At 40.9% G+C, this 19,170-nt stretch overlaps 2 protein-coding genes across 3 annotated transcripts; one reads left to right on the top strand and one right to left on the bottom strand.

Moving 5' to 3' along the window:
* Positions 1-24: 24 nt before the first annotated feature.
* On the bottom strand, positions 25-10,739 carry yme1l1a (YME1-like 1a). Of its 2 annotated transcripts, none has more exons than XM_030079478.1 (18): positions 10,507-10,739; positions 9,055-9,186; positions 7,920-8,088; positions 7,667-7,768; positions 7,218-7,327; positions 6,354-6,504; positions 6,027-6,134; positions 5,401-5,574; positions 5,125-5,277; positions 4,874-5,006; positions 4,630-4,692; positions 3,599-3,711; positions 3,196-3,351; positions 2,770-2,921; positions 2,525-2,651; positions 1,969-2,042; positions 1,161-1,247; positions 25-1,013 (listed from the first exon to the last, which is right to left on the bottom strand). In XM_030079478.1, exons 1-18 carry the CDS (start codon positions 10,540-10,542, stop codon positions 873-875), a joined length of 2,181 nt encoding a protein of 726 aa, XP_029935338.1. In that variant the 5' UTR covers positions 10,543-10,739; the 3' UTR covers positions 25-872. The 2 variants fall into 2 exon arrangements, with proteins under 2 accessions (XP_029935338.1, XP_029935339.1); XM_030079479.1 differs by having other exon boundaries at positions 873-1,013; positions 6,051-6,134.
* Positions 10,740-11,490: 751 nt separating this feature from the next.
* On the top strand, positions 11,491-19,156 carry mastl (microtubule associated serine/threonine kinase-like). Its single transcript, XM_030079106.1, has 12 exons — positions 11,491-11,796; positions 11,888-12,025; positions 12,398-12,537; positions 12,631-12,719; positions 12,818-12,924; positions 13,030-13,183; positions 13,416-13,564; positions 13,675-14,802; positions 15,661-15,802; positions 17,301-17,414; positions 17,580-17,681; positions 18,436-19,156. The coding sequence occupies exons 1-12, from the start codon at positions 11,623-11,625 to the stop codon at positions 18,591-18,593; spliced, it is 2,595 nt and encodes an 864-aa protein (XP_029934966.1). The 5' UTR covers positions 11,491-11,622; the 3' UTR covers positions 18,594-19,156.
* The last annotated feature ends 14 nt before the right edge of the window (positions 19,157-19,170 follow it).

The following is a 19,170-nucleotide window of genomic DNA, read 5'->3' as shown; positions in this document are numbered from 1 at the left end:
TAAAAAATGCACTCCAAAATACACTCATGTTTAGAATAACCTTTATTTGAGCTTCAGTAAGGTCCATTTCTAATTCTGTGAAACAGACAGAAGCACAAACCTGATCCTTATACACACAGTATATACAATTCCCCTCATATGTCAAGTAGAGGTTGAGCTTCAAATTGCACAAGGGCCTACCACTAATTTAAGAAAAGATGACACACTTTGGGCACTTAAATAAATAAAAACAAAAATGTGTTTAATAGATGCAATTGAAATATGTAATTTAGGGACATGAAATAGAGAATATGGAGAGCTCAACCATGAAAAGATGACGAAGATTGCTGGTATCTGGCTACAGTGAAATAGCACATTCTCTATATACTTTAAGGTTCTATGGTGTTCACCTAAAAAAACGAAATAGAAAAAAAGTGAAAATATAATTTTTATTTCACCTGAATGAAGACTCATCTGTGGCCAATTCTTTTGCCTCATAGTCTTGGTAATATACCAATTACAAGATTTTGGTATATCAAATTAAAGTAGACTTTCCTGAAACTTCAGCAAAGTCGTTTGTGATTCAAAGTATTCAAACTTGTAGACGGCAAAAGTCCAAAGTGCCTTTGCATTAAATGTATTATCTGTCCAATGCAAATGAGAGACAGTTTAAAATAGCACTGAAACAGGAGGTCTCCACTACACAAGTCAAATCAATATTAAATAAAAATGTATATATGTATATGGGGTGACCCAATGTCATCTTTACATTGATAATGAGGGAAATACAAAGAGCTGAATGAGCATCAAGGCCTTGAAAAGGCCTATGCTCCATTACACAGCTTCATATATACATGGAAACAAAGTCTAAAATGTCTTTTCTGCTGAGGTATCTAGTGGTCAAGTGATTTGCCCTCCAGCACCATCTGGATCTCTTTGGCATCCAGTGTTTCATATGTCAGCAGGGCATCGGCTAGCTTCTTGTGCTCCTTACTGTAGGTCTTCAGGATGTTCTTAGCTCGCTCATATGAGTCCTGGATGGAAGGGAAATGTCAGTGAATGACAGTTGGATAAATCGGGTCATGTGATAAATTATTTGATGGATCTTTACATATCACTGTTGAGCAGAAAAAATCAGTAAAAGTGTATATTGAAGCTGAAAGTGATACAGTGAAACTCACCTTCAGTAGAGCTCGCACTTCCTGTTCGATGGCAGCTTGCGTCTCGGGGCTCTGCTTGGAGAGGTCAGTGTAGGTCATGACACCAAGCTGCAGCAAAACACAAAGAGATTTAGTCTCGGGTTAGAGAAACAGTATACCTCTTATGGAGCAAGCACTAATGATTACTGAGCATTGTAAGGCTGTGAGGGCTTGTTTTAGAGGCCACACAGAGCACTGCAGTGTCTTCGGTGTAACAGTATGACATGGTGATGTTAGGGGTGACAGTGTAGGTTAAGTAGGGCAATGGTTCCCAACCATGTCTTATCGTGTGTACACAGGTTTTCATTCTAAATGAAAACCTGTGTTGTTGTCTGTAGTGTTTAGTAAGAGTGAAAACTTGCATACTTTTGGGCCTCGATGGCCGATGACCAGTGAATCGAGGCAGAAAGAGATAAAAAGTAGAGTGTGCTGATGTGTCTGTTTTGCTCAGAGTTAAAATTTGTTTTGAAGCATGAAGTATGTGAATCCTGATTTACACTTTGCTCTGCTCATGTAAAGCACCAGTGGGCTGAGACTAGTACGTGCATGCTGAGTAATACTTGCACAAATCTCTCAGGATCAAGTCAGAGCAAAGGGCTGTGGATGGGATTATGGTGGAAGTGGGAGTAAAGTCTGGAATGTGTGGCTGCTTGCAAAGGCTTACAATGAAATCCCTGCCAAAACATATAGAAGCCTAAGAAGAGCATTGTTTAGTGGCAAACTGTGCCTTTTATGTTTGTGGATACGGAGTCTACAAATAAAAACAGAAATTTAAAAATGAAAAATTCACCTTGTCACTCATTCCGAACCTAGTCACCATCATTTTTGCAATTTTGGTTGCTCCGTCAAAGTCGCTGGATGCTCCTGCAATGCACAACAGAAGGGAAAGCTTGCAATTAAAACAGTACATTGTTAAGAACCTCAGCATACAATATCTTTCATCATACACAGACTATTATATTGTAGCACAGTAATTCTGTAATTATCACAATTCTTAACAAGATATAGAGATTTACAAACACTGACAGCATTAGAGATTATTTTCTTATCTTGAAGATACTATTCTTTCGGGTTCATTAGAACAACATGATACATTGCATGCTGAAGTTTCTTGTTTTAACCTTAATCCAATGTACTCCAAATTTAATAACTATAAGTACCCAAAATTGCTTATTTCGTAGCTGCTCCCAATAATTTTCTAAATTTTATGAATGCATTAAATAGATCATAACTTATATAATTAATCTTTTTAATTATTTTTGATGTCAAAAGCACACTGAAAATACCACACAATCAACAAATGTTTCAGTGAACCTCAACTAGAACAACTGTTCTTAATGTCGCACCAGTAGTGATGTTGTCATCTCCAAAGATGAGCTCCTCTGCTACTCGGCCGCCCATGCTGACGTCCATCTGAGCCAGCAGCTGGGCACGAGTCTCGCTCCAGCGGTCGTTCTCTGGCAGCATGGAAACCTGGCAAGAGAGAAACCAAGAGAATACGAATCATTTTTAGGATGTGGTTACAAAAAGTGACACTGACTTTACTGGTAAGGACACCAAGTTGTATCGAAAGGCCACAAACAGCACTCACATGACCGAGAGTTGGGCCTCTTGGCATGATGGTGGCCTTATTGATGGGCATTGCATCTTTGGTGTAGTAAGCAACAATGGCGTGACCAGATTCATGATAGGCTGTGATGGTCTTATTTTTCTTGTCAATTTCTACACTCCTCCTCTCAGGGCCTGAAATGAAAAACATCATTACTAGAAAATGACAGGTAAATTTCTGAATGTAAGCCACTGATGCTGCTGTTAACAGGCCATAGTCTGAGACCTGGACCACCAAATTCTGGGAAAAGTTCAGTTCAAGAGAATAAAACGACAGACGACATGCATTGATCTGACATTCTTTCTGTCCAGAATGCCTCTTAACGAGAGCGTGTGTGGTTAATCTGTCTCATGTGATGCTCTATTAAAGGTGGGCTGCAGGGCAGAGCTATGTGCTTTGTGTATTCACCCATGAGGATCTTGTCCTTGGCAAACTCCAGCTCCTTCATTGTGACCATCTCTTTCTCATCCACGGCTGCCTTTAGGGCCGCCTGGTTCACCAGGTTCTCCAGCTCCGCCCCTGAGAAGCCCACTGTGCCCCGGGCAATGATCTCCGCATCCACATCTGTAAAAGAACAAAGACAATAGAGAAAGAGTCGAGTTGATGAAGGCTGTCAGGGTCAACAAGAACAATTGCTTCTTTGGCAGTACAGGAAAAATAAGGGATCTGCTCTGAAGTTCTCTAAGAACTTCTTCCTAAGTCACTCTTTTATATAACAACTGGAGAAATTTTAATTTCCTGATAAGCGGCTTTCTATGAAAATCCTACGCACATCTTTGATTTTGTATGCAGTTTACAGGCTGACACCTACCAGGATCCACTTTGATCTTGGACAGGTACCAGTTGAGAATTTCAGTGCGTCCTTTCACGTCCGGACGAGGGACTGTCACCTGCATGTCAAACCTTCCTGGCCTCACCAGAGCACTGAAATACAAAACAGCAGAAATTTAGACAAAAGGATACACACCATTCCGTTAAATTGCTTGACATAGTTTCACAACTGAGTCCTACATCATTTATGCATTGGGAGTGAATATCTTTTAACATCTTTTTCTGTAAGTGTAACAACAAACATTTGTGGTGACTCATTGTCATAGGCTTTGAAATGCACAAAACTTGCCACGTATGATGAAAATGTCATGCAAAATTAAGCTGTAACACTTGTTCTGAGAAGTTCCTGTGGTGTAGCACAAGCCAGCACCTGTCATGCATGAAGCTTACAGTAGTGATAAATAATCAAAGTGGCTGCCCAGTATTTCAAATAAAGAAAACTGAAACACTGGTTGTTTTCAATTCTGCATCAAGTTAAAGTTAGAGTGACACTTTTTTCTTATTTGTTTTTACACTGCATGACATGTTGATGAGTACAAAAGTGCATACAGTATGAGAAATTCAAACTATTATCAGTGTAAAAGGTTGTGCTTGTTGCCTTGTTGGTGATGTAACATGGGTCAATGGTCAGTTTAGATTGATAGTGTTTGCTTTGCTCTTTGTGTACATGAAACAATTCCATTCAAACAGTATCAGACTGAAACTAGGACAAGGCCACGAGGAGGAAACAGCCTAATGCATCTTTGAAGACAAATGTGGCAAACTGGTGGGCAAATGTAGCAGTGGTAATCATTTCTGTAAAATCTAGATCAGCATTTTCATATGTTTGTTATGTTTCCATGATGCATTTTTTTCCCCTCTTGATAGTCATGATGGCCCATATTGCAGCGTAGCCAGCTGAAATCCTACAGTTTGTATGAAATTTGTCTATTAAAGCACTATTCTTGCTAATTAATATTATTAACTTCACAGAAATGTCTGTGAAAGTGTTTCACTGAAATGTAAACTTACTTATCCAAAGCCTCTGCAAAGTTTGTAGCACCAATAACGATGACGCCTTCATTTGGTTTAAACCTGTAAAATACCAAAACACTGAGAATAAGAAGAGCAGGTGATGGTCCTTCTAGCAATTGTACATTAAATCCATCCTACGCAGAGTAAAAAAATAAACATTTTCTCTTTATGCTATTTGTTATAGTAAGTTAGAGGAGGAGGAAGGTAGATAAAAGTTCACTGGAAATGTCTGAAGACTAACCCATCCATTTCAGCAAGCAGCTGGTTGATTGTTTGTCTGGAATAAGGATGCATAGGAGACTCAATTCTCTTTCCACCAACACTGTCCAGCTCATCAATGAAGATTACACAAGGAGCATTAGCTTTTGCCTCCTCTGCAAATTAAGAATGAAAGAGAGAGGGAGATTATAGTTAGGAAGAAACATCTTTCAATTAACAGCAATTTTTCAAATGAGACTGAATCCGGAGCAATTTGTCAGCAAACAAACTTACTGAAGAGGTTCCTGATACGGCTCGCACCAACACCCACAAACATCTCATCAAACTCTGATCCAGAAGCATAGTAGAAAGGCACATCAGCCTCCCCAGCCACAGCACGTGCCAACAGAGTCTTTCCTGTTCCTGGTGGACCAACCAGGAGGATCCCTGACAGGATAACAGCAAACATATTTGGTGATGAAGCACTAGAATATCTGCATAAACTGTTAAGTTAGGCTATTTGGTGACACTAGAAAGAGAGGAAAAGAAGAGAAAATAAGACTGGCCCACCTTTAGGTAGCTTTCCACCCAGAACGGTGAACTTCTGGGGGTTCTTCAGGAACTCAACAACATCTTGAAGTTCGTTCTTTGCCTCTTCCACTCCCTTGACATGCTCAAATGTCACATTCTTCATCTGGATGGGGTCTACTGCCGAGTCAAGACCAGACGTGGTGCGGAACCTCACTGTGGAATCCAAAAACCACACAAATTATTCAGCAAAACGACTCCCCTTCTTTATCTCTCATGATCACACAGGATACAACTGATGTTTATCATACGCATAATGCTTATTGTACCAAGAATAAATGTGAATATTCAGTGCACTGCTTTTCCACAATTATCACTTCTACAGTATTAAATATAATCCCAGAACAAATACAAAAACATAGAGTTGATAAATGAGAATTTAACAACAGCATAAGTCAAACCCTACATGCACACAATTACAGAAATCTCTTGCACTGTTTCCCGAGCCGTAAGCCTAATGGTAGCCCTGTTAAATAAACACTGCATCACAATATTTGTCCTTTGCGCCCCTGACCACTTTCCTGTGAAACATTCAATTATACAGGTGTGTGCATGTAGGGTTACATGTTGATATGCAAGCATAGGAATGAATGAAAACTGAAACAAACCAGTATCAGAAAAGGACCCTTTACCCGATAGAAACGGGGTTCTTGACAGGCCGTAGATGCCAACAAGGAGGAGGACCAATAGGATCAACCTGGTCCTCCTCAACGAGTCTGTCAAAATAAGCAGAGACAAACAAAAGGTTAGGTGAGAGATTCTTTATGTCAGTCATGAGATCTCTCTGTATTTCAACTCAGCACTGCCACCCAATGAGGACTTGGTGGAACTGCTAATAGTATCAGTTACGCAACCATGACTGCCAAGCTTGATTTATGTGGTTTTACATGACTTCTTGCTAAATCAATGAAACGTGGATCATGCAAGGCACTTGCCTTGTGTCCTCTGAGTGTAAGCCTGGGATCTCATGAAGCCTTCGGTGAAACCTGTCTTGAAGGCCTCCTGCTGGGTCTCTGGAAGGCTCCTCTGTTTCATCACCTGGTCCAGTGACTGAACCTCTGGTCCCTTTTCCTTCAGGAGCAATCCCTGTGAGAGAAATAAATGCTGAGGTAAAGAAATGGCTCAAGCAGGACAAGAAAATGACTTTTTTGGATTCTGAAATTCAGCTACTTTCACTGCTTAATTTACAAATGTTAAATGAACATATATTGAGTTTTGGACTACAAAGTAACCTCCAAATAATGGTGGTTATCAGCCAAAGTGGCTTGCACAGTGCACACAATTTGTCAGTTTGAAACAAACAAGTTTTGGCTGTATTCAGCTGGTGCTTAACATTCATTATATAACTAAGAGAGGGTCAAACTTTAAAGAGGGTGAAAGAAAAAGAGTTACCGGGAAAAAAAGAAAGAGACAGATAGGAGAGAGAGAGAGAGAGTGTGTGTGAGAGAGAGAGGTAATGTGCAGCAGAATGATAAGTTGGCACAAAATCTGAGTTGAAAATACCCCATTAGGTCACACATAAAGCAAACACTGACGTTCAGATAAAAAACTGTGTCACGAGCACATCTGGGGCAAACGTACAACTTTTATTTACACTGCGCTTGCTCGGCATCTAGGAAGCACCTGTTAACCTCAGTGTGACAGTTTGATAAAATACCAACCACAAAATCAACTGGTGATCACACTCCCAGAGAGCAACCAAGAGCAGGGCAGCGGATACAGTGGAAACACAGGCCATCCTGTTAGCAGGGTTATGTTAAAAAACCTGAGAAGCTTGAATGAAGCAGTGACATACTGACCTTCATGAAGGATGGAGTGTAGGTGTCTGAATCCGCTGGACCATCATAACCAGACTCCATTCGTCTGGTCTTTGACCTAAGGGTCTTGAAACCCCGATGCTGGACCCATACTAAGAGGAAAAACAAATTGAAAAGAAAATATATGAAACAATATCTCGATAATTTCCCCCAACACCATGGTTTGCATGGTGGTGGTGATGATACTGTTGCTTTTTTGTCATTACACATTATGCATATAGGGTTTGACATACTTAATCATTGCTCTAGTGTATCAGTCGAGATTTAATGTGGGTGGATTTTAATGTCTTTTATATTTTACATGCAATTATGTTGCATATTCAGTTGTCCTTAGGGGACACATAAAGTTGAAAGATAAAGAAGACTTCATGTTGAGCACACTGTTTGTACATGGAAATAACTCACTTAAATAATCACAGTCAGTTTCTCACCTGGCAAGAATTGTAGCTCTGTGCAAACATCTTTTAGAGGACTGTGGTGTTGTCTGTGGAATATCTGTGAGCCAAAAACCCCCAACCTTCTGTGTGAGAACCCTGTATAAACAGACAACAATGTTAAATTGGAGCAGGCTCAAACTCAATAGCAGCATTTCTGACATAAGCTTGATTTTGTCTGTATTATGAAAGAAAACACTGAAGCTGGAATGACGATAACCTTTCCTACTCATCTGACTGAGCAGCTCACCATGTTTGTTCTGGAAGAAAGTGTGTGCAGAAATGTGAGATGTCCTCCATACTGAGGGAGCAGTGGGAGGCTGCTCTGGTCCTGGTGTGGGCAGTAACCGGCTGACCAGTTCATCTAGCTGACCAACCCTGATCTCTGACAGGCCCAAGTCCCTGAGGCTCGCAGTGGGCTACAGAGACAAGACAGCAACAGTGAGAAAACAGTAAGTCCGGGAATATATAACTTTGCATCACACTTCTTTAGGCGAGAAGCTGTTCTTTACAGCAACTGTAAAACACACAGCACATCATTAGACATCTCTCACATACTGATTGTCTGCAGACGTTTCAACACAGATTGCACAACATGATCATCCTTAGTGACTGACTAAAATATCCTCTGTGGAGTGTAAGCGCTCATTACGGTCACTGGCACACAGTTCCAAGAATTTCATATGCATGGGTTAGCATGTCCAAATCATATTGTGATATTAATATTTAAGGTCATGACAGAGCAATGAGGTGCTATGGATAAAGGGACTCACTATGAGTAAATGTTCTGATTATGCATGAAGGGGGAGACAGGCAGACTAATAGGGAGTGTTCAAAATACATTTTTTGCTGCTGCCTTGGGACTAAATAACACATTTGAATCGTAGTGCTATGTTGCAATTGTTGATGGTTTTATCTATTTAAAATAGCAAGTAAAGACAACATGTGCACCTGTGGTTTATTCTTAAAATTTTGGGCTTACAAGGTGCTTCAACACCAACATTATTTTTGTTCTCAGGCACCACACCAAACAGAAATAAATGCTGGCTACACTGGACAACTTGGGGTAAATAGGTTTTGACTTTTAATGGTATCTTATAGCCATATTAGCCATAACACAAATAATCTCAATCAAATCTTCCTACTGAGACCAACGCAGAAATGTCAAAGAGTATTCTTGTCCATGGCATAATATAATTTTATCAAATAAATACCTGACCTCAACAGCCACATGATTTCACTTATGATTTGTTTGACAGCCACCATAAATATAATCAAACCGATGACAATCTGCAACTTGACTTCCGATTCAAACCAATTAAAGTGCATTATAAGAGCAAGAGAACAAACCAAGTCTACTGTGTTATCCATGCAGCACATCTTACCTCTTTGAGTAATGGATTGCTCTCTGAAGTGAAGTCTTTGTGGAGGCTCTGGACTGAAGCTGTGGCTGCAGAGCTGGCTGAGCTCTTCAGAGAGTGGAGGGCATTGATGAGTTGGCTGAGGGGCACTATCATCTGGGACAGACATAAGACAGGGATGGATGAACAAATGTCTTTTACCAGAGAGTGAGAATATTCGCTCCAAATTTAGACTAACTTTTGGAGAGGGAAAGCCTGGCAAGGCCATTTTCAACAGTCTCTATTGATCTCTCACCTCAAGAGACCTGAATAAAAATGTGTCCTGTTGGCACCCGCAGGTCTCCCCTTTCCAGACATGCCCAACTCATGCTACTCATACACAGTTTGGGGCACAAATCATGCAGTTTTTGCATGCAGCAGCCTATAAATATGCTATTTATACCTAAAACGGTGTATTTCTGCAAACTAGACCCTAAACAGTCTTGAAAGTGCATAAATTGGGTTTGACTGGAAAGATGGGGCTCTTGTGGATTCAATGAGCCCAATGAAGATGTTAGCCTCCAAAGTAGCCACCCCACTGTAGTGAGACCTTAAACTTTACATCACTGCATAACATGACCTATCGTGACCTCTTAGATAATCAGACTCTTACAAAACTTTGCATTCACAAACTGGAGGATAATTCAAATAACAAGACCTGTGATTAATTGTAATCATAACACTTGTAGAATCGCAGTACTTAAGAATCGCGATATATATGAAATCGGCACCCAAAAATCATGATAGTATTCATTCGAGACATAAACATATGGCCCCAGCTCTGGAGAATATTCACCATGCCTATGTGCACTCATATGTATATATTACAGTCTTTTCACTTTATGTATTCCAGCTTTATGGAGTTTGGCTGGGTTTTATTTTTCTCCCCAGACAGTGGGGTAGGTCAGTTATGTCATCAGCTGTATAGCCCCATTCCTGCAGACCAGACTGTGTTATCCAACCTTTCCCTGCGCTGCCTCATGCACACGGAGAACAGTATGTCCCTTATAAGACAAGGTCTATGCGGGTCGGGGTTAGGTAACCTCACTTCATCTCTAATCGACTAGCAACCATTACATTAACATCCAAATATAATATAACTGTATAGCAGTGTGGGCAAGATAACACGCAGCAGGCTTGTTAGCTGGTTTACGTGCTAGTGGGCCTATTCAAATCAGATGACGTAAGCATGGGCTGATTTTTAAGCTGTCTAACGCTAGCTAGCTAACGGTAACCGGACAATGTTTCTGGCTACGGTTACGTAAAAAAATAAGCTAAAACATGACAGAGAATTGTAACAAACGATATCAATAATCGTTTCCCATTGTTATTCTTCTTCCGACTGGTTGACTGAGCGGCTGTTTGCTTCTTGCCGGTCACTGTCAAAACAGTTGACGTTAGCTTGTTAGCCGCTAAGCTGACATCAGGTCGCCTTACCTGCTGTGGCTGAAACGATGTCGAAAGTGAAAACATTATTCCAGAATTATCAAAAATAAAAACAAAAAAAATTTAGACGGGGGGTTCTGAGGGTTAGTGTGTGAGGACAGACCCTCTGGATAACTGGATATGCCCTCCCACAGCGGTGTCCTTTTGTTTTCCCTTGTTACACAACTCAACTTTCGGCAGTTCGCTAACCACCAAATGGATCCTCCGGAGGTCAGAAGGACTACAATTTGACGTAAACGTTTTGACGTTTACTTCCGGGTATCTTACGTCATTGTGGTCCTTCAATGACAACCTTAATTTCAAAAATGAAATAAAATGAAATAAAATAAAATAGAATAAAATAAAATAAATCTAATTTCAGCCACAATTCGACTGCTCATACGTGTTTTATTTTTCTTCCATTTTTCCACTTCTGTTCTATGCCGCCTTATTGAAAATATATTACAAGGATACAAGGATACAAGGAAGTTTATTTGTCATTATACAACAGGTTGAATAAGGAAATTACGTAAAAATACCAACCATGTCAACATATTTGCACAACATTGTTCTGAGTATATGTGTACCTATGATATATGTAATTGTTTTTGTTTTTTTTTTTATGGTGAAGAAAAATAGCTACGACTTTTTTTTTTTAAATCTATATTTCAAGTCATGAATGAAGAAGATAATAACATTGGTTACAAATACATGGAGCATAAGACAATAAAACATAAAGAGAGGAATACAGCAAAAATGAATGATGTAATGATGAAGTAATAAAAATAAATTAAATTAACAAAACGAGAAAGACTTTGAAAGTGTTGCATAATTCATTGTTTTCATAGCTGTTGAAATATATTCTGTTTCCTTCATAAATACAAATTTATTGTTATTATTATTATTATTATTATTATTATTATTATTATTATTATTTTATGTCAGGTATATTTTACAAAAGGCTTCGCACGGGCACCAAAATCGACGTCACAGGACCCCGCCACGGAGCAGCGGAATTCAAATTTTCAAAACAAACCCGAGCTTGTTGTTTCAGCATGCAGCAAATGTTTACTGGGTGAGAGCGGGCTGCGGACACGACCCGGCCGCTGCTTTGACGTGGACGGGAACATGGAGGCGGACGACAAGCTCGCCAAGGATTTGAGCTCGGGGGAGAAATCGGCGGAGGCTCCGATGCCGCCGACAATCGAGGACTTCATCGTGTTGAAGCCCATCAGCCGCGGCGCTTTCGGCAAAGTTTACCTCGCCAGGAAGAAATGCAAAGCCCAGCTGTATGCCATCAAGGTGAGCCGGGTTAGGGTGTAGACTTTGCCGAGGCTGTAGCAAAAAAAAATGGTGTTTTTATTTATTTTTTCTTTTTCTTTTTTTTCTGTAGGTGATGAAGAAAGCCGACATGGTTGACAAAAACATGACGGGGCAGATGAAGGCGGAGAGAGACGCACTGGCTCTCAGCAAAAGCCCCTTTGTGGTTCACCTCTTCTACTCCCTGCAGACTGCAACCAAAATCTACCTGGTAACTCCCAGACGATACATAACACGGAGCAAATTCACAGGATTATCCTCCTAGTATAGGTTATTGTGCCTGAGCGATATATCGTTATCATATCGTCATCTAGATATGACCGTGTGAGATATTAATACCTCGAAAGGCAACGATATGGATGATGTTAAATTTCGGGTGTCATTTTTGCGAAGTAACTGCATTTTATTCGTCCATTTGATATTTTTTGAAGAATGCTTAATTTTTGTTGTTGCACAATTTAAATGTCAAATGTGTGAACCCATAGTTATATTGTATCGCTATCAAGATATGGCATTAATAGTGAGGTATGACTTTTTTTTTCCATATTGTGCAGCCCTAATATGTAGTGTTTCCTAATTATAGGTGATGGAATACCTTATTGGTGGAGATGTGAAGTCCCTCCTTCACATCTATGGATATTTCGACCAGGATATGGCTGTAAAGTATATTTCAGAGGTAGCACTGGCTCTAGACTACCTCCACCGCCACGGGATAATCCACAGGTACTTTGGATACTGAATTCAAATGATGGAGGATGTGTATCATTTATTATGTTGGTGTTACTCAATGCCTGACCTGAGTCATAACCTGTTTAGGGATTTGAAGCCAGACAACATGCTCATAACCAACGAGGGCCACATCAAGCTCACAGACTTTGGGCTCTCCAAAGTCAAGCTTGACCGAGGTATGTGATCTTAATATAATCCCTGATGGATAAAATTGTGATCATCACCGCTCATAATGAGGGTAGGTTATCCTTAATTTTTTTTCTCTCTGTGTCAGAACTGAGTCTCGTGGATATCCTGACAACCCCGTCCTTGGCAAGACCAAAAAAAGATTACTTCCGCACGCCTGGCCAAGTGCTCTCCCTCATCAGCTCCCTTGGATTTGTGAGTAAATGCGTCTGATTTTGAGCTGAGAAACGGCTAAAACTTCCTAAAGCTTCCTATTTTTGGATTGCGTAATGACTCTTTATTTTTTTTTATCAAACACAGAACACACCTGCATTCGAAAACAAGCGGCACAGCAATGCACAGTTCAGTCCCATGTCTTGTGGCAAAATAGACCAAAGGAAAAACTCCTTTTGTTCACCCCTGATGAAAAAAAAAGATCACCTGAGCTCTCCGATTTGCTATTCTCAGAAACTGGGTATGTGATCTTACACCACCTTGTCTTTTTTTATTCTGTTCCCAGTATCCATTGTATTAAAACATGTGCTGTCTAAAATTCTCTTTTGCTGGCCTGTAGGAGGTAAAAGTTATTGACACTAAGTAAAAAAAAAAATCATTTCTAATGGAATGTCTTATCTTGTCTGCTGGATTATGTGTCAAATGGATTATGCACATTAAAAGTGCCTCTTTATTTGTGTTGTTTCCTTCAGGGCCCACCAAGAGTATCTTCAGCCCGCATACACTGGCCAAGAATCTGACTCCCACGCTGCTGAAGACCAGGAGGCGGTTTGAGACGCTGAGTGCAGGCAGCACCACCGACTCTGAGGGTGGAGTCAGTCCACTGTGGGAGTGCGAGGAGGTCAGTGATCGCAAGAGAATGGCTGCTCCACCTTTGTCTAACGTCAAAAAAAAAAAAAAAAAAAAAAGAGTTATGTTGGGGTAACAATTTCCATTTGATTGCTTCCTTAGAAAGAAAATGCACACATTGATGAAAAGAAAGGGAGAGGGCAGTCAGCGTCATCTGAGGCAAAGCGCAGATTGGTGAACTCTGAGCCAAAAGGTCCTTACAACACTGAGTTCCCCGTTCAGGCCAGCAAAGGACATTTGGGTGACATTCCTGAGGAACAGTCAACAAAGCCGCAACCAGACAATCTTACAGGGGAGAGGCCTCAAAGCAACAAAGTTGAACCTCCTTCTGCACTTCAAGATGACACTCTTCCAGAAACGATGGGCCGTAGCCAAAATGCAAAGCCCTCATCTGTGAAGAGGACGTTCTCGGATGTGGAAAGAAGTCCAGAGCCATTGCAGACCCAAACCAAGAAGTGCAACTCAGAGTACAAGAGATGCTGTGAAATTCCAGAGGAGGTTGCAAGGTTTCATACCGGCTTGACTGGGACATTTTCCACCGTCACCTTAGACGACGTCAGGCACTTCTCCGAGGGGAGGGAGTTAGTTGAAGAAAAAGTCCTGAAGTGCACCAGTCCTCTCGCTGTGGCCAAAAATCTCTTCTGTGACCTGGAAGAGCCAGGAGAGGATGTGTTTGTGGATGGCGCTAGAGATCTGTCGAATTCAAGTTTGACGTCAACGTTTTCTGAGGACCGTGACATTTGCAGGAGCTTGAGCCTTGACTCTGACGGCTCCATGCATGAAACATCGCTCACTGTTGACAGCCAGGCGTCCCTGAAGCCAAGCCACTGCTCCAAAAACAGGAATTCATCATCATTCGAGGAAATGGAGGAAATTAAAGACTCAGCCCTCAGTGAATCACTAACCCACTCTCCTGTTGCTGTCAGCACTGAAACACCCAAACTAGGCAATTCTGTCCGCAGAGGTGAATTTCAGTGTTTCGGCCTCAACCGGCTTCCCAAGTTGGCCAATGGCATCGCACAATCGCCCTCGTTCCTCAAGCCCAAAAATGTCGTAGCTTTCCGCAGCTACTGCAGCTCCATCGACCGCTCCAACATGTCCTGCACCTCCCATCTCAGCATCGGGTCTGTGGACGCCATGGAAACGTCCATGTCAGCCTCTTGCCACACCGTACCTGCTGCTGTAACACCTGTGCAGAGAAGGCCCAGGTCCAGTAGCTCTCTGTGTGAGGTGGGTGCTCAGATTTTAAACTTTATTGTGTTTTCCTGCCTGTGCAGACACTGTGGGGAAGGTTTTGTGTCGCTGCTCTGTTTCAGCATACCCCATTCAAAAGGGTTAGTAGGTGGCTCTTTTTTATCTGATATCTCAATATCTGATGTTTTCACACCTATAACAGCTGATACCTATGTGCATTTTTGTAAGAATTGTAGTACAGTAGGCCCATGTTAATTTTATTGTGTTGCTAATTTGACACTTTCATTAAGTCACATGGTCTTTGAAAAAATAACCACACATGCCAATTCCACAATCAGTCAATAATTGGCAATAAATATAAAAATTGACCCAGTCATTTTTTATCCCAGTCCATTGAGCCAGTCATTGTCATCCTTAGCTGACATGATTGCAGTTTTCCCTCTGACCAGTTTTAAAAGGCAAAATCAGTATTGGTAAAAGTTTATATTTACTCACGATTTATTACTTAGCCAGCACAAAGCCCCTGCTAGGGCTGGGTGATGTGTAAATATTGATTATCGTGGTATAAGACTGGATATCGTAATACAGTGATATGGCATAGGTGTTGACTTTCCCTGGTTTATTACAGCTACCTTACAATGAAGTGGTGCAGTTTTCTGACCTTAATAGACTGTTCCACCTGTTCCTACAGTGTTATCACAATATTGATATCAAGATATCTGGTCAGAGGCATTGGGACATTTGATTTTGTCCATATCACCTGGCTCCGGTCTCAGCTATCAGCATTCAAAAACCCGTACTGGTCAAACTGTAATATATTAGAGCATACACTCACACACATTTGAGATGTTACCACCTTTATTATATATTGTGGTTTGTCTCTCCTCACGCTAGACTCCTCAGCCGATGACGACCTCCAACACCCCTTTCAGGACGCCGAAGAGTGTCCGAAGGGGTGCACAGCCTGTGGAGGGTGCACCCATTTTAGGAACCCCTGACTATTTGGCTCCAGAGCTTCTCCTGGGGAAACCGCATGGTAAGAGAGGGAACTCAGAGTGCCAGTGTCCAACAATAACCACAATACTTTTGTTTCAAACACTGATCTGGTGATTTGGTGTTGATGCTGGTTGCTCGACATTGTAGCCTTTGTGACAGGCATTTTCTTTAAGTTTCAGGAACTGGTCGGTATGGTGAGTTCATAATGATATTGCTCTTTTGCAAGCGAGCATGCATGTTTGCCTAGCCCTGCTAATATGCCAGAGGATGAGAGCTGATTTTCTCAGTTTCCCTATTCCCCTTGTTCCTGCCCCTTTGGCTTTGGTTGGTGAACAAATCAGATGAAAATGGAGGGCATTTTTAGTGTGTGATTACCAGGGTTAAAAAATGGGGACTAACGTTATTGACAAGGGTATGGGAATCTTTCTTGTTGAGGTGACAATTTTGTAAATGGGCAAAACGAGATTTGTCTACCCTAACAATAGATTCTGAGTTGTCTTAGAGAGTATTCACTCATGCGGTGTGGCACTAAGATCCTGTTTGTTCCTATTCAGCAGCTGTCATGCAAAAACGGCAGCCATTGACCATGTTTATTCAAATAATAACATGCTTGGGGCAATATTTCCAGTCAGCAATACAGCGCTACTTTGTCACATGATGTCACATGTAATGCATTCATGAACAGCCAACTTGTGACAAACCATCCTGCCTGACGGTCCTTAGTCACCTCTGCTGCTCAGGGTTTTCTGAAATTGACCATAGATACTTTTGGTAATTGATGTCTATAAAAATAGCAAATACTGCCAAGCAAAGTTACTTTTAAAAGCATAGTACAAGATGCAAAAATGTTCTGTTTTGAAAATGAAAAAAATAGTTTAATGGTGACAAATATAGTCAAACTATCAGTATTGGCCAATAACAGCTTTAAAAATCAATTTTGACATTGGCCCACTATTGTTTTGTGCTTGATTGCTGATTGCAGTTTTGTACTTTTTTTTTGAGTGTCACTTAATACAATCACATTATCAACAGATTAAAGACTAGCAGGGGCTTTTGTTCAAAATAATTTTGTTGAGACAGGCTTTGAAAACAGTTTTGCCACTGCATTAATAATACAGTTCCTACAAATTCTTCCTTATCAGTATCGTAAGTATCAGCCATAATGGATGGAAAATTATAGGCCCCAGAAAACATTCGCTCATCCCCTCTAATAATATGTGGTGTTAATCAGTATCAGTGGTTGACTGTTCATGAACCATGGAGGTCTGTGTGCTGAAAAGTGTTAACATACCATCAAAGTGCAGAATGGGCTGTAAACCTAACAATCCCCATTCTTGTCTTCAGTCATTCAGTGTCAATCAAGAGTGTGATGTTTATGTTAAACCCAGAAATTTAATCCCTCCATTTTGTATATTTGTCTAACTCAGTTCCTGCTTCTGCCACCGCAGTAGAATTAATGCACTCTAACTGGAATCAGTGACGGTGATTGGCCGAAGCCAGAGGTTGCACGAAATTGACTTTTGTTTGCCCCCAACCAGACTTCATGGTGGATTGGTGGGCGTTAGGTGTGTGTCTCTTCGAGTTCCTCACTGGCGTGCCGCCTTTTAACGACGAGACTCCCCAGCTGGTCTTCCAGAATATTCTCAACAGAGGTGGGTTGCGTTTGCTTTTTTTTCAGCGGCGACACAAAGTCAGAGAAGTTCCTGATTGATATTCTGCCTGTGTTTGACTTGCCTGACGCGTGTCTGATGCAATATTACACTTCCATAGCCTCTTTTTGACAGATATTACACCTGTTTTAACTTTAACCATTTCAGATATTCCCTGGCCTGAGGAAGAGGAGCAACTGTCTGACAACTCCAGGAATGCCATTGAGATTTTACTGACCATGGACATGACCAAACGGGCTGGCCTCAAAGGTAAGAACCGCTTTTCAGTTTCTCTTAGACTTCAGCTTATTCTGCATCATCAAAATACAAAAAAGATGAGAACAGCAACACTGCCACCTCACCTGTTTAATATTAGAGTAAACTCTGGGATACATTAAGGCCTTTCAGCAAAGATCTGCAACATGTAATTGAGTAATTAACTAAACCAAACCCAAATCTGTGTGAAGCCTAGCCTCTAATGATGAAGAGTAGGGTGCCCGGTCTTTGCTGGCAGGTGATGATATGAAGATTTTGCCGTATGTTTTTGCAGTTTGCAGTGTTTTGCCATTCATTTTTTTTACTGGTTTCTTTGTGCTGTAGAACTCTGATAGCGCATATTGACAAAATCAAGATAGTCAATCAAGACAGCGACCCCGCCAGCTTCTAAACCTTTCTGGATCTCAGATTTTAGCACCTCTTTTCGAGTAGGGACTAAATCAGGTTGCAGGAACTTGCAGGAACTAACTGTGTCGTTTCTTCCAGAGCCCAAAAAACTTTTCACCATTTGCATTTGGAGTTTAGTTACTCTTTAAATTAGTAAATTAATTGTGCAACTCAGACAACAGTTCATTGCAGGTTTTGGAGACAGGTCCATCTTTCCAGCAGCGGACAAAACAATCTGATATTCAAAAAAACAACAGCCTGATAGCCTGTTAACCGTGCTCACGAGTAAACATAATAATTAACACTCTTTCTAAAACTGAACAGGATTATCAGTCTGATAATGTGTGTTAACATCCACCAGAGCTGAAGTGCCACCCTCTCTTTGAGGGCTTGGACTGGGACAACCTGCAGAATCAGCCGATGCCCTTCATTCCCCAGCCGGAGGATGAAACCGACACCTCCTATTTTGAAGCACGAAACAACGCTCAGCACCTCGCTGTGTCCGGCTTCAGCCTATAGAGTCAGACACACAACAAACATTAACGGATAAAAAAAAAAAAAGCATTTTTAATAGACCGGCAGTCTGCAGATACTGGCAGTCGATGACCTGGCTTTCATTATGAAAACCTAATCTAAAAATCATACCTCTAATTAATACATATCACCATGATTTGATTTTTTTTTTTTTAAGAAGCATTTTATCTGTGTGCAACTATCAGTAATGAGGCAGAGAAAAGCCTGAATGGCAGTTGGCTGGCAGTTGGCTGACTAACTTGGCAGCTTCACTGCTCATTAACTCATATGGAGATAGGCATGCTACGAAGTGTTTTCCCTCCCCTGTTAGACGTTTCCCTGTAGTTTTCTCCATTATGATGCTGTTCTACAAGCAAAGCACTGTTTGCTGCTGGTTTGCCACATAATAGGTAACAGTTTTCCTTATTGCAATGGTGTTTTATTGATCAAACACAAAGTAAAAGTATTATGTGAATTAATGCAACTGTAAAAAAAAAAAAAAAAAAGATCAATGCCGCACTTTCTGTCTGGTGTGAAGTACTTACGTTTTTCCTCACCTTTCATGGTTGCAGTGTACCTTTAC

The sequence above is a fragment of the Myripristis murdjan genome, chromosome 20, assembly GCF_902150065.1.
Source record: "Myripristis murdjan chromosome 20, fMyrMur1.1, whole genome shotgun sequence".
Classification (NCBI taxonomy): Eukaryota; Metazoa; Chordata; class Actinopteri; order Holocentriformes; family Holocentridae; genus Myripristis; species Myripristis murdjan.
Note: the sequence above shows the minus strand (reverse complement) of the source record. Positions and strands in the feature narration are given on the sequence as shown.

Coding starts and splice junctions, on each gene's coding strand:
- yme1l1a (XM_030079478.1), bottom strand. CDS start 10,542: ATGTTTTCACTTTCGACATCGTTTCAGCCACAGCAG. Junction 7,769..7,919: donor TTTCTTCCAGAACAAACATG/GTGAGCTGCTCA, acceptor CTGTTTATACAG/GGTTCTCACACAGAAGGTTG. Junction 5,278..5,400: donor GGGTGGAAAGCTACCTAAAG/GTGGGCCAGTCT, acceptor TTATCCTGTCAG/GGATCCTCCTGGTTGGTCCA.
- mastl (XM_030079106.1), top strand. CDS start 11,623: ATGGAGGCGGACGACAAGCTCGCCAAGGATTTGAGCTCGGGGGAGAAA. Junction 11,797..11,887: donor CCCAGCTGTATGCCATCAAG/GTGAGCCGGGTT, acceptor TTTTTTCTGTAG/GTGATGAAGAAAGCCGACAT. Junction 13,184..13,415: donor TTGCTATTCTCAGAAACTGG/GTATGTGATCTT, acceptor TGTTTCCTTCAG/GGCCCACCAAGAGTATCTTC.